Raw genomic sequence first — 13,372 nt, 5'->3', positions numbered from 1 at the left:
CCAAGACAGTAGGGTGAACCCCGGCAAGACCCCTCCCCCATGCCCAAATCCTCCAGGAAGATGCCACGCACTCAGAAGGCTCCATTTGTCACAGCACCCATGTGCAGAGGTGCGGTTTGAACTGGGCTCCTCTACCCTAAAAAGCTGGCGGCAACTGCTTGGCCTTTCGCCTCCCGGGCTTTGTCCCTGCCAGGCAGCGTGACTGGAGCCTCCGTGGGGTCCCCAGTTCTACCCAACTGGGTATGCAGCCTGGGTGCCACGTGGGGTTATAGATCCAAGGCAATCACAGCCCTTTCCCCTTCCTTCCCCAGCACGGACAGAATAGACACACAGCCCACCTGCCTCACAAGTGCGGCTGCCCCTTGAGCCCACCCTCCCCGCCAGAGGCAGCAGCTATGAACACCTTGGCTTGTTGCCAGCAGGGCACAGTTCCCATAGCCTGTCACTGCCCCAGACCCTGAGGGGGGTACTGAGCCTGCAGCTGACTGATCTCCTTGGGCTTTCAGCAGCTGCCTCTCCCTCCACAACTGAGAAGGTGTTTTCATCCTTCTCGAAGCCCAAAGGCCAAGCACCCTCCTCTGAACAGCTATTTTACATCCCCATCTCACGGCCCTGTGGCTGCCCCTCAGCCCCACTCCTTAGCTCTCCAGGAAAGGTGCCATACAAGCCAGGGCCAGCTCTCTGTACGATACAGCCCAGAGATGACCCAGAGCCATGGGGCCACCCTGCTCAGGGGGTTTGCCGCACACACACCCCTCAGCCCCCATTTCGATTTACACTCACAGTTTCATCGGCGGAGCCTGTTGCCAGCAGGAGCGCGTCAAATGGAGAAAAGTCAAAGTCTGTCACCACGTCTGATGGGGAGAGAGGAGAGCAGAGGTTCATTCCAACACTACGTTGGCTCTCGACTCCTAGGCCACGGCATGTCTGCTGCAGCCACGGCCCACTCGCTCTCTGCCCTACAACAGCCTTGCTACAGCCTTCTCCCAGAGCCCACTGCTCCTGGCAGGCAGCAATGGACAAACCTCCACTGGCTTAGCAGTTCCATTTCCACAAGTTGCTGGAATATCAGATGCTCACTGGAGCCCCACTGCTGAGCTAGGCATCTCAGGAGAGCAGAGTGGCTCTATTTCAGCCCTTGCTAAGCCGCTGTGGGACGACTTCCTTTCCCTTCTGCAGCCACAAGCTAACCAGCCTGTCCAAGGTGTCCTGCCAAGGGATGGGGAGAACTGGCTCAGTGCCCTTTCTGCTTTGTTAGGGACGGCTCAAAAAGGCCTGACAAGAGAGGTTGTGGGCGATTGGTTCCATATAAGAAAACCCAGTTTTCTCAGAAGACTGTTGAAAACCCTGAAGGGGGAGGGGAGACAGCTACTCAACTCAAATGTCTGGAGCAGCTGGGAGGAAAGCACTTTGTGTGAAAGATCCAGCCATCCCATCTGAAGCCAGAAGAGCTCCCATCATGCACAGCTCTGTCAGGTCACACTACTGCGGCGTGAGGCCCTGCTTCAGCAAGTGACGCCGCTGGTAACAAAATACCCCTTTGTGATTCCCTGGTTCGGCATGCGGGCCACTGAAAGAAACTCCTTGTAACTCCATCTGCAGGGACCTGGGGGAGGGAGGCTGGCACAGTAATTAACAGCCCCTCTGCTGCATCTGGCACACTCAAGAAAGTAGGTCACTGCGTACTTTTCCATTCGTACAAAACGATGAGATACAGGCCCATAAAGCATTTTAAAAAACCACACAACTCCTCCGGCTCCAATTATCTGCTGCATATGCCCTGAAAAATTCTCTGGTTGGAGCAGGCAGTCTGTGCTGAGACAGGCCAGCAGGCTGCCCAGGCGCTGCCCTGCAATCCCACTGAGCAGTCAAGTACTCTTACACACACTTTCCTAGCATCTCAGTGATTGGGATAGTGGGCAACAAGTGCCAGCTCCTTTCCAAAGGGCCACTGACAGAGATCCAGCCATTGCTTGGCTATAAGAACCTCATGCAGGACATGGGAGGTGGCCCATGGCTAATGGATTAGCAGTAGGCAAGGTAGACTCACTGCTAGGTCACCAGTTCAAATCTGCACCAGGTCATTAATCACAGAAACTCTCTGCCTTCCAGTGGCTGATCTGTGAAACATCTGGTGGCTCTCAATCCTGTGCTCAACATATAGGAATGTGCCTCACAAACCTGCCCCTTCCTGGCAGTGTCAGAGAGGCCTTTGAGACTGCTTGGCTCCCGCCCACTAGTGCTGGTCCCTTATTTGATACGTTTTGGTCTGGCGAGCTCACCTGAATGGCAGCACAGCTGGGACACAGCCCTCTTCCCTCCATCCTGGCTCTCCAGCGGCACAATGCCCAACACACCTGAAAGACAACATAGGTTACGAGCTGCCCACCAGTCCCTCATGGCCGCCCCTTGCTGAACACCATTCTGCTTGCCAGGAGTGCCACATGCCGCATACGCCATCCAAAAGCAAAGCCATGCCTGCTGCCAGCTCAGCTGGGAGCTCCCATCTCCTGCAGGTGTTGGGTTCCATCCCCGCAGCATGTTCACAGGGAGACTCGGGTTATGAAACAAACAATGTATCACATAGTCACAGATGACACCACAAGGGCTGAGGGCAAGCACGTGTGAGCTCCTCCCCAGCCATTGCTGGAGAGTGCCTGGACCAGTCATTAGCAGAGCACACCACGAAGGGAGTTTGCTGGCTTCGTATTGGCCTGGTCTGAAGCACAGAGCGCTATTGGGGGAGATAACGGTCACTAGGGTTCACATAGCACACTCCAGTTACGGTCCATTATTGGCGAGTAATGACTGAGATCACAGTCACCCCCTGCTCCAGACACCTCAGAGGATCCCAGGAACCAAGCAAAGCCAGGCCAGTACCTGAATGGGGCAGCTGCCAACCACAGACCTGGGGGATGTGGTACCACCACACTTGTATCATGGTACTAGCTGGGGGACATGGTATTACCATGCTTCCCGGAGACATTGTGCCAAACCAATGCCCTGCAGGGCATACGAGGTGCTGTGCTGCTAGAGCCATCTTTCCCATGAGGCAGGGGCCCTGAACACCGAGGTTCGTTATATTCATGTCTTTAAGGAAGATAAGTAATCACATAGTCTTGTTGTAACCCAGCCTCCCTACCTCCGTTTTCACCTATTGTGCCCCATACTGTTGGTTGTTCTAACTCACTACTCCAGTTATTAGTCTGGAACAGGGGTCCTTAACACGGCGCCCGCCAGGGCATCTAAGTGCACCCGCATACTGGCTCGGGGACAAGCATCCGCCAAAATTCGGCAGCATTTCAGCAGCGATGCCTCTGGATGACGCTGCTTGCCGCCAACAAACAGCATCACCCAGAGGCGTCACCGGCAAAATTCGGCAGCAACGACTCTGGATGACACCGCTTGTTGGCGGCATTTCAGCAGATGCTCGTCTGCTGCTACGGTTCTCCATGGCTAGTCGTCTGGCACCTGCCAGATGAAAAAGGTTGGGGACAACTGGTCTGGAGCCTTTAGAGGGTTAAGAGATTCGGGTTCTAGTCCCTGCATGTCATTGCCCCTCTGTGCCTCAGTTTACCCACTTATCCAATGGGGATAACGTTTCCTTTCTCACGGTCTTGTCTAAATAGAAAGTAAACTCTTCAGGGAAGGGCCTGGTTGTGTGTTTGCACAGCACCTAGCACAATGGGGCCCCAATGACTATAGGGTTAATGGGCACATTATCCGTGTTCCACACAGATCTGAGTCACCCTTTTCTGCCAAGGCTCCACTGCAGCCCACCCAGCTCCTTACCTGCTGAGTCAGCATTAAATGCTATCAAGTGGCAGCTGGACTTGATGTGGTTCCCGCAGGAGGTGGTGGAGCCGGCTCGGACATCCCTGATCCAGGCCTGGAATCCAGAGGAGAAATCTGTATTAGGAAAGACCTGTCCTGAGTGGGCTGGGGAAAAGGAAGAGGAGAGAAGCAGCCATGGAGCCAGATCTCCCATGCATCCAAGGAAGAAACACAGCACTTCATCTGCCCACAATCACACAGCTGTGCCCCTGTCTCACCAAGCCATTGCTTGCCCCAGGGGGTTACTTGCAGCATCCCTCTCCCTTGCTCTATTTCTAGCAGTGCTGGGCTCCCTCTGAGACTGCAGGCTAGTTCTGTGGAGCAGCTACTCGCCCTGCCCAGCCTCCTCGGCCAGCCCCAGGGGGCTCCCAGCAGGCTTGCCTGGGCACACCCCGGGGCACAGACAAGGCCGGCAGTGCAGAGCATGGGGATTCTCAGACTGTCACTGGGGGTGCAGACAGCAAACAGCTCCCTCCCCCCCCCCCAAACAAGGCTTCCCCTGTCAGGACAAGGAGAGATCGGTGGGGGTCCCCATTCCCCAATACTCCACAGCTCACTCCCTATCTCCCCTCCACCCCTGCTCCCACAAGCCCAGAGATACAGACAGGTCATTCCAGGACTGGCTCTCAAGGAATCCTGTCCAGTGGTTATTTGCCACTCCCAGACCCTTCCCCTCTCGCTCAGATCGGGGAGCACCCGCCTGGCAAGCCAGCCCTGCTCTGGGCCTGCCTGCACTAAGTTACCCCAGAGGCCGCCAGTCCTTGAATCCTGCCCTGATGACTCATGCAAAACAGCCCCTATCCAGGGCTCTAGGAGCAGAAACACAATCACATCATCTGGCCAGGAATGAGCATCTCCTCCTCCCTCCACACCCTCATGGGAGAGGAGTCTCACAGCACACTTTGATGGGCCCCCGCCCAGGCACTACCTGACAAGGGAGTGCATGTGGTGTGCAGACACATCTGAGTTCACAGCCAAGGATGCCTCACTGAACTCCCTGCTACCGGCCAGGATACAGCAAACTTCAGCTGACCAAACCTGTCCTGGCATCACAAGAGTTGCTCCCCAGCAGCCCGGGTCCGCTGAAGACTTGCAGCTTTGTACAGGCAAATCTAAAACCTGACATGTCACCTGGTAAGTGACTGCACCTGGGCTCTGGGATCAGCATTGCCAAGGGCTCTGCCTACATTGCAAACAAGAGGTGTGACCTTAGCTCAGGTTAGCTTAGCTGCTGTTGTAAGCCAGAAAGGACACAGTCCGGTGGCTTTTAATTGGGTTAGAAGCCAGAGTTAAAAACCTGTAAGGGAGTCTGAGGTGGAATTCAAGCATTAAGAACACACCTTTTATTTGCAGCACGGACATACCCTATGAAACACGCTCTGCACTGGCTGCACTTCCTGGCTGGCCTGAAAGCACAGCCCACAGCAGGAATCTAACTTCAATATGACCCAGGGGTGGGCCACTGGGACTAGGTCTTTTTAACGTGTGCATCCGTGCTCAATCGCTCCAAGCTGGAACAGTCTGAAGAAGCTGGGAGCCAAAGCAGCTTCCCTGGAGCGGACCCTCATTACCAGGCAATGGACAAAATCCCACAAACAAGAGAGATTCATGCTCTCTCCATTGCTTCCTCTAGTCTAGAAAGACACAGTCTTCTTGGAACTAAGCACTCACCTCCGAGCCCCAAGCCCAGCTTAATCACTGTAGCACAGGCCAGCATCTGCACCCATGCTCCGAACAATCCCCCTCTCCCCACAGCCTCCACACACCCCCATGTGAAGCCACCCCCAGCAGCACCTCAGTTCACACCCAGCCTCCTCAAAGGCCAACTTCAGGGCCCAGACTCTCTTGGTCCTTGCCCTGATTTTCAAGCACATGCCCGAGAAAATTTTAGCAGAAATTGTGAAGTGTTTTCACCATCCACAACAGCACCATGAAACTCAGCTTTCTCTGGGGCAGGAGGCCTTGGCAGAGACAAGCATGGAGAGGGTTAGTGCGACCAGCAATTTACACAGTGAGCATTTAGCAGGGACACCGACAGGTGAGAAATGGGCAGCACTATTCTGACCATGTTCCTCTTTAATCCCCAGGCCAACGCCAGGATGTAGCCCCTTTCTGAGAGCTGCAGATTAATAGTTAATACCGTGCAAGAAATGGGGCCTAGAGTAGCTCCATGCATAGCAGCATGTTGTTTTCGAGCACTAGCCATTGGAGACAGCTGCCACCCACTAACCCTGGGCAGAACCAAACAGGGACAGAGAAGGACAATGGGAACCAGAGAGCCCTGCTGTAAATCTGTTCTCATGAACTACCAGGGCTACGAATCATCTGTCAAAACACCATTGAAAAGATGTGATCTCTAATGGCACATAGCCCTGATTTGTAGCCCTGGTAGGTCAACTTTCACTGGACCCTTGGACTAGCAGTGCTTTTGTGGCACTGGTCCAAGGCCTAATATAGCAGGTCTGGAACTATGGCTCAATGTAATTTCTAGTCCTTGAACTCCCAAACTCTAAACAGTTCGAGGCAGCTCAATCAGTGCAGACTCTAAGGTACTGGTTTAAACCCCTTTGGAGAGTTTGGTGCTCAGCAACAAAATGTTGTGTTGGTTTTGAACTGATGTCAGTAGATTGCTTCTGTTTGGCACAATTCCTGTCTGAGACAGGTCAGAGGAAAGGGACTTAATTGAGATCATCCTAAAACACTTAGCAGTTATTTTTGTTGCTGGACACTAACTTGGTAGGGCACTTCCACGTCCGGTTTCAGCTGGAAATTAATGCTCCGGATGAGGCAAACACACATGCTTTTAAGTAGCCATCAGGATGAGAAGCTGAAAACTACCAACATTCTAAGGGCTAAGTCCAACTCTAGAGTAGAGGTTACTAACAGTTTATGACTGCCAATGCAAAGGATTTCTACCCACTCAGCGGCTACTGGCAGCTTCATAACTTGGCTTGTGCATGCCCAGAGTTACTGAGACAATAGCCTTGGCGAGCTACAAGGTTTGCTTTTCTTTCTGATTGATCCACAATTGCCATCATTTCAGACCACTGTAGCCCCTGCCCATTTTAGACAATTTGTTAACACAGCCCTGCAATCTAGGAGTTCGACAAAATATAAGCAGCAAATATGTGGTAGAACTTGGAACAGAGCCCAGAATTCTGACTCCCACTCACCCACACTAATGACTGTTACTACAGTCACTGGAGCTACTAGGGAAACATGAGAACAATGCACAAAAATCAGTGTCAACTTTTTACTTTGCAAATCCCTAAGCTTGAGTGGCAAAGATGGTCACTGCCACTGACAGACGTGGTGCTCATGCGACACTAGGATCTGGAGAAGGTTCACAGTCAAAAGTCATCTTAAAATATTTCTAGTCATATTAGATTTTGTCAATCCCTTTTCATTCAAACCAAGAGGTTCTGATTTGGGCCCTAGTTACATTACTGCAGTTAGAGCTGGTGCTGTCAGCGGAGTGCTAGATTAGGAGGCCGCTGGCTAGCATGGGAAGGGGAACAGATACTGAGAGAAGGAAGGAATTTAACACATAAAAGCACTTTCCAGCTCTTCATCATGCTGTCCTAGGGACAGGCTGGCAATTTTAGTCATCTGCACTTAAAAGGCCAGTTATATTTAAATGCTAATCCTCACCTTTGAGTGACAAGATGAAAAAATGCTCCTACCTGGGATCTGATCCCGTTTTGGCTAAGAGGGACAAAGGTTATGACTTGGGAATATCATTCTCAACATGAAAAATATTGTTGGAGCTGGAAAAGGGAGTGAACAGTGAGGTATCAACATTTGCAGGATGACCATGATTTAGATTAGCCAGGACTAGAGGAGATTGTGAGGAATTTCAGAGACACCCAAGTGAATAAATTACACAAATAGTTATAACATTCAAAAACCAGTTGGAAAACACTTCACTCTCCCTCATCACTCAATTACAGACCTAAAAGTCGCAATATTACAACAAAAAAAAAACTTCAAAAACAGACTCCAACAAGAGACTTCTGAATTGGAATTAATTTGCAAATTGGACACCATGAAATTAGGCTTGAATAAAGACTAGGAGTGGATGGGACATTACAGAAAGTACAATTTCCCCATGTTTATTTCCCCCCTCTAGGGTTCCTCACATCTTCTTGTCAACTGCTGGAAATGGGCCGTTTTGATTACCACTACAAAAAGTTTCTCTCCCCTGCTAGTAATAGCTCACCTTAACTGATCACTCTCCTTAGAGTGTGTATGGTAATACTGTTTCATGTTATCTTCCTACTGTATTTTCCACCTCATGCATCCGATGAAGTGGGTTTTTGCCCACGAAAGCTTATGCTCAAATCAATTTGTAAGTCTCTAAGGTGCTACAAGTACTCCTGTTCTTTTTACAATAGCAGAAGAAACCCATTTTTAACATGCTTCACTGCATTCTAAACTGAAACTACCCCACAGTCTGTACCTGACAGTTTGATAGAGACATCACAGATCAATATAGACAGACAAAAGTGCCCATCCCTCTTAATGCCAAGGGAAAAGTTGGATTTATGTTGGAAATCAAAGGAAGCCCTTACAGTTTGTGGTGAGTCCAGTTCCCTATAGACAGCCACCTCCCCAGATGGAACCAGTTGCCTCCTTACCAGTAGTCTCAGCAGAGATGTCAAGGACTTAACGGGCCACAGAGATCAATAGACCCCCCCCCCCCCGCCCAGATGGTTTCTATAAAAGACACTGCAAGAAGCTGCCCTAGCTCTACCTAATTGGCGGAGAAAAAGCCTTGGCCCCCAGGGTTAAGCTGGCACCTTTCAGCAGGAAAACAAGAGGTGGCTTTGAGGTTTGTTTAGGCAGAGGAGATAGCTGAGTGGAGTAAGCATCAGATCTAGCTTTCCCGGAAGCATGTTCAAATCCTGCAGAGGCCTGCACAAATGGCTGTACTGGATTCCACAGTCTGTTGTGTCTTGTGAATGAGACCATAAATAACTGCCCCACCTTACATGGAAGGGACCCCCCACTTAAAAAAGTCACTTGGGCCTACAGTGTATTTAGTCTGCTACTGTTAAAAGAAACACATGAAATTACTGTAGCAGTTTAGAGAAGATGTTCCCCCCCTTCACTATTTTTCCTGTGTCTAGTCAGTTTCCTTATTTCCCCTCTACAGCCAGTTTCACCAGGTGAGGGCCTGTCACACAGCAAAATCATAACAAATAGGAAAACATCTGCAAAGCCACAAAAACTGCCAAGAGGATTCAGGCCAGTGAAGGCCCTGGAACGACTTCTAGCTCATTTTGGAAAAGGCCTAAAACAGATTACATTGATAGTGTCTTGAAAAATATATTTCTTTCTCAGCACTTCTCCTGAGTAGCGGTTCACCCTGGCCACCTTGTCCAAACTTTCTAGCCTCCTAACTGGTATTCAGCTTGCTGCCTGCAAATTCACCACTCACTTTTACCCAGAGGTGTCTGCATTTCAGTTACGTGGTACAGAGTTGGCTAAATCTGGGGGGATGGAAGGTGAAGCGAGTGAGTCCTATTCAGTGTTGCCCTGGCATGCTTAGCTCCAGCTTGCCGGGCACAAAGCAGACCATAGCAGAGTCATAACCCCCCATCCACACAGCCTGCACTGAGGGCTGCCCTGATCCCTGCAGCTACCAGATAGGGGATGTACACACCCTCCTCTCTGCCCCAGCCAGCACTAGGACAGAAATGAACCTGGTTCATTGTTTTCTCTGATGAGCAGTTTGCTGAGGTGCAGCCTCCCATTCTGACCTTGGATAGGAAGCTCTGGTAGCACAAACTCTACTGACAGGGAACTAAATCAGCACAGATCATACTGTGACTCAGGGAGCTCTTGGGACCAACTGGCCAAGGGCACAGGGAGTCTGGTCTCTGTAATAGTTCGCCAAAGGCTGTCACGTGAGGTCTTTGAATATTAGGTGCCCATTGTGCAGTATATATGCACAGTGTGGGCCAAATGCTAACCAAGTGACCGCAAACTCTCCTGGGGAGATCCTAGACAGGAAAACACAAGCAGCTGTGGCTATCCAATTGGCAAGTGAAGCCAATGGATTTTTGGACTATAACTGTACAGTAATCTTGCATCTTTCCGCTATGGAGGCAAGAAGACACTGTGATTTTGTCCCACAAACAGAATATCCCAGCCAAGCCTGGCTGTAATATGCTGGAAGGATTTTGCTCAGTCTAACACAAGAAAGTCTTGGGAGTTAAGTTTAGGCTCTAGTATGCAAGTTATGATTTTATTTTATACGTAACCTTTGGTTGCCAATATTTCTGCTTGTTGTCACTTGAATCTCTGTCTTTGTTAAGTAAACTTATACCTGCTCCCTAACTGCTATGTGGTAAGATGAGCGGTGTTTGATGGTATCGCTCAAAGCTGGGGTGTATCGCTCCTTTAAGAACAGAGGACCTGAGAACTCAGTGTCCAGTGGATGGGGATGGGAGAACTCCAGAGAGGTGTTTGGAGGGCATGGGGGATGGCAGTGCTTGTGTTGCCAGAGGCTGATAGCGTTGGTAAGCTGACCCTGGCAGGCATAGACAAGACTTCCTCATGCCCATGGCAGCGAGGTGCTTCCCAAACCTGTGTAGTGTAACACACCTCACAGGAGGTATAAGCAGCCACTATTCAATAGCAGGGAGTCACTGAGGCTATCCCAGAAGGCCTTCATGGGGCAGTTGTGGAATCCAAGGCCAGGCTAGTCCATGTCCCTTCTCTTAGAGCAGGGATCTCAAACTCAAACCACCACAAGGGCCACATGGGGACTAGTACATTGGTCTGAGGGCCGCATCACTGACACCTTTTCATACAACGATAAAAAAGTATAGTCAAAAATAAAAACAATGAAGAGTAATACAGTATGCCAGAGGTAGGCAACCTGCGACACGCGAGCTGATTTTTAAGTGGCACTCACACTGCCCACAGCCTGGACACCAGTCTGGGTGCTCTGCATTTTAATTTAATTTTAAATGAAGCTTCTTAAACATTTTAAAAACCTTATTTACTTTACATACAATAGTTTAGTTATATGTTATAGACTTTTTGAAAGAGACCTTCTAGACACATTAAAGTATATTAGTGGCACGCGAAGCCTTAGATTAGAGTGAATAAATGAAGACTCGGCACAGCACTTCTGAGAGGTTGCATATCCCTGTAGTATGCTATTAAAAGTCAATGTATTAACTTTTTAAAAAAACTGTAACGTGAAGACAGATTTTAATAAAATATAAACACCTGTAACTATTCGTTATTTGGTCAGTAACACTGAGGATGAGCTATGCTAACAGTCTATCTCCATAGCTGTAATGGCAGGAACTTTTTAAAGTAACTATTCATACAAAATAGTTTGCCACTTTTAACAAACATTCTTCCCAACTACTCACAGTAAAGAATCATACATGCTGAACTTCAGACCTCAGACTGCTCATCTAGTCCATGAGGCCCCGCTCCTGCCCTGCCTCTTCCCACTCATTCCCCATCCTCTGCATATACCTAGCACTTGCTCATCTGTAGATCCTGAGTGGCATACAAAGGTAAAGGCACTCAATAGCTCAGATGGCAGAACTAAAGGATCTGAAACTGTTTTCTGAGAGATATTGTGGTCTATTAAAAAGCACATGGGTCGAGGAGATTAGACATGGCTATCTATCCCCCTACTGCCCATCCTAGGGCCCTGGCCCTTTGGTAAGGAAGGCTTAACTAGCAGTGGGTGGCATTCCAGTAGGACCTATTTTACTGTGCAGCCCATGTATCATTTCCCCAGACAATGTCTCACTTCTGCATGCTGGCAGACATCTGCACCTCGTTCATGCCAAGGGGAAGGCTTCCTTGCAGCAGACAACAGCTTCGCCAAACATGGATGCATTCCCCCCCAATACCTGAGGGACCTCGAAGGAGCTACTACAGCCTGGCCAGGCTGACACAGACACTCATCTCTCCCCATTTTTCCGAGGTCAGTTAGCTATAATAACTGCCTGGTTCCCAGACCTCAAGCTCTCATTCATGAGACAGAATGCAAGCCTCGTTCTCAGGTGCCTTCCAAACAGCGACGCAGACACCGATGGGGAGCAACTTTTGTCCCCCAGAATGTGGACAGGGCAGAGGCTGAATGATGCAGGGCTGGAAACCAGGGATCGCTGCAGTGCCTTTGCTTCTCCATCACCCGTTCAAAGCCAAGGCCAGGACAGTGGTGACGCAGCCATTACTCCCTGAAGGCAGAGGCAATGCATGTTGCTAATCTCCCTCCAGGTCCCAGGGGATGAGAAGCCTCAAACACTCACCAGAAGCTGGACCCTCCCAGTCACGGCCACAGCCAGGCATTACAGAGCCCAGGACAAGATGTTAGGCTCTGCCCCCATCTCTCTTGGCACCCCAGTCAAACCCGGTCTCACCTCACAGGAGTGGCAGGGGAAGTGCTGGAGTAGGAGCTGCCCTCTCTGTGCTCTGGGGTCTCTCTCAGGCTGGAGGAGGATGCTGTTTAACCAGCAGCTCCCCCTGCCCTCTGGGTGATGTCAAGGAAAGCAACAAGACATGCTGGGAGCGAGAGAGAGAGAGCACAGCTGATGCTGCAGGCTTGAGTCTCCCTGACACCCCCATGGGTGTTGCCAAGCCGCTGCCCAGGAGTTCTGGGGCTTGGACAACGTTCCCAGCAAGCCCTACTGACTGGCAGGCCTCATTCCTTCATGGGCAGGTTCAGTGGAGAAGCCGACAAGTGGCATATGGAGCCCCACCTGCCCGGACTCCTGGATCTGGCTCCTCTGGGTGGGAGTAGGGGGAGCAAACACTGCTGCTCCCCATGCCGCTGCCCTGTTCCGCAGGCAGAGGAGTTTGCTCTCCACAGCTGTCAGCCCAACACTTCCACAAAGCATGGGATTCTATTCTAAACCGAGTCATGAGCATTCTGTGAGAAGCTGGACCTTGCTGGCTACCAATATCTGTAACAAGGCCAGCTGAAACCTGGGCCTGCTGTCAGTGCAGCTCCCACAGCCTTCAGTGTGAGCGGTGACATCCATAACACCTGCCAGTTGGAGTGTATTTTTATACTCACTGCTGTTTAGCAGGCAGCTCAGCTCCTGTTAGGCCTCTGAAATTTAGCAGCTTGTTAATCTGAATATGGAGAATCAACCCTTTGAAGAAAACTTAAGCCACAGCCAGTCAAGATTCCAGTCACTCAACGGAAGCATCAATGGACCAGGTGGGTTCTTGGCTCTGCACACCTGACTGGGGGTCTGAAGCACAAAGCCAAGAACCTATTGGGAGGCACACGGAGCTGCTATAACTAGGCCGTTGCTTCTGGTTTTACCTGCAGAATTAATTTGACCTGCACACAAGATCTGCTGGCAGACAGCCACTCATTGCACAGGCTCTGGGTTATAAGAACTCTTACGGTCTGCAGTTAAAAATATGGAAGGAGAAAAAAAAAAGTCTCCATGTTAAGGGATCAGAATTTGGGTCATACACACCAGATCTCATGGAGAGCAGCCAGCACCAAGTGCTGCCCCGACAGTGCTCTGTAGAGGGGCAGCAAAGT

At 50.4% G+C, this 13,372-nt stretch overlaps 1 protein-coding gene across 2 annotated transcripts in view; it reads right to left on the bottom strand.

The window, feature by feature from the left end:
* Positions 1–13,372, bottom strand: part of LOC115658449 (mitochondrial import inner membrane translocase subunit TIM16-like) — a 204,141-nt gene that overhangs the window by 184,358 nt on the left and 6,411 nt on the right. For both annotated transcript variants that reach the window (XM_030577381.1, XM_030577383.1), the window contains exons 2-4: positions 3,793–3,889; positions 2,283–2,357; positions 784–854 (exon numbers count right to left, since the gene is read on the bottom strand). In XM_030577381.1, coding sequence (XP_030433241.1) covers positions 784–854; positions 2,283–2,357; positions 3,793–3,889 — 243 coding nt within the window. The remainder of the gene's footprint in view (positions 1–783; positions 855–2,282; positions 2,358–3,792; positions 3,890–13,372) is intronic.

Source organism: Gopherus evgoodei, chromosome 10 (assembly GCF_007399415.2).
Source record: "Gopherus evgoodei ecotype Sinaloan lineage chromosome 10, rGopEvg1_v1.p, whole genome shotgun sequence".
NCBI lineage: Eukaryota > Metazoa > Chordata > Testudines > Testudinidae > Gopherus > Gopherus evgoodei.
The sequence above is the reverse complement of the archived record's forward strand: the minus strand, read 5'-3'. Positions and strand labels throughout refer to the sequence as shown.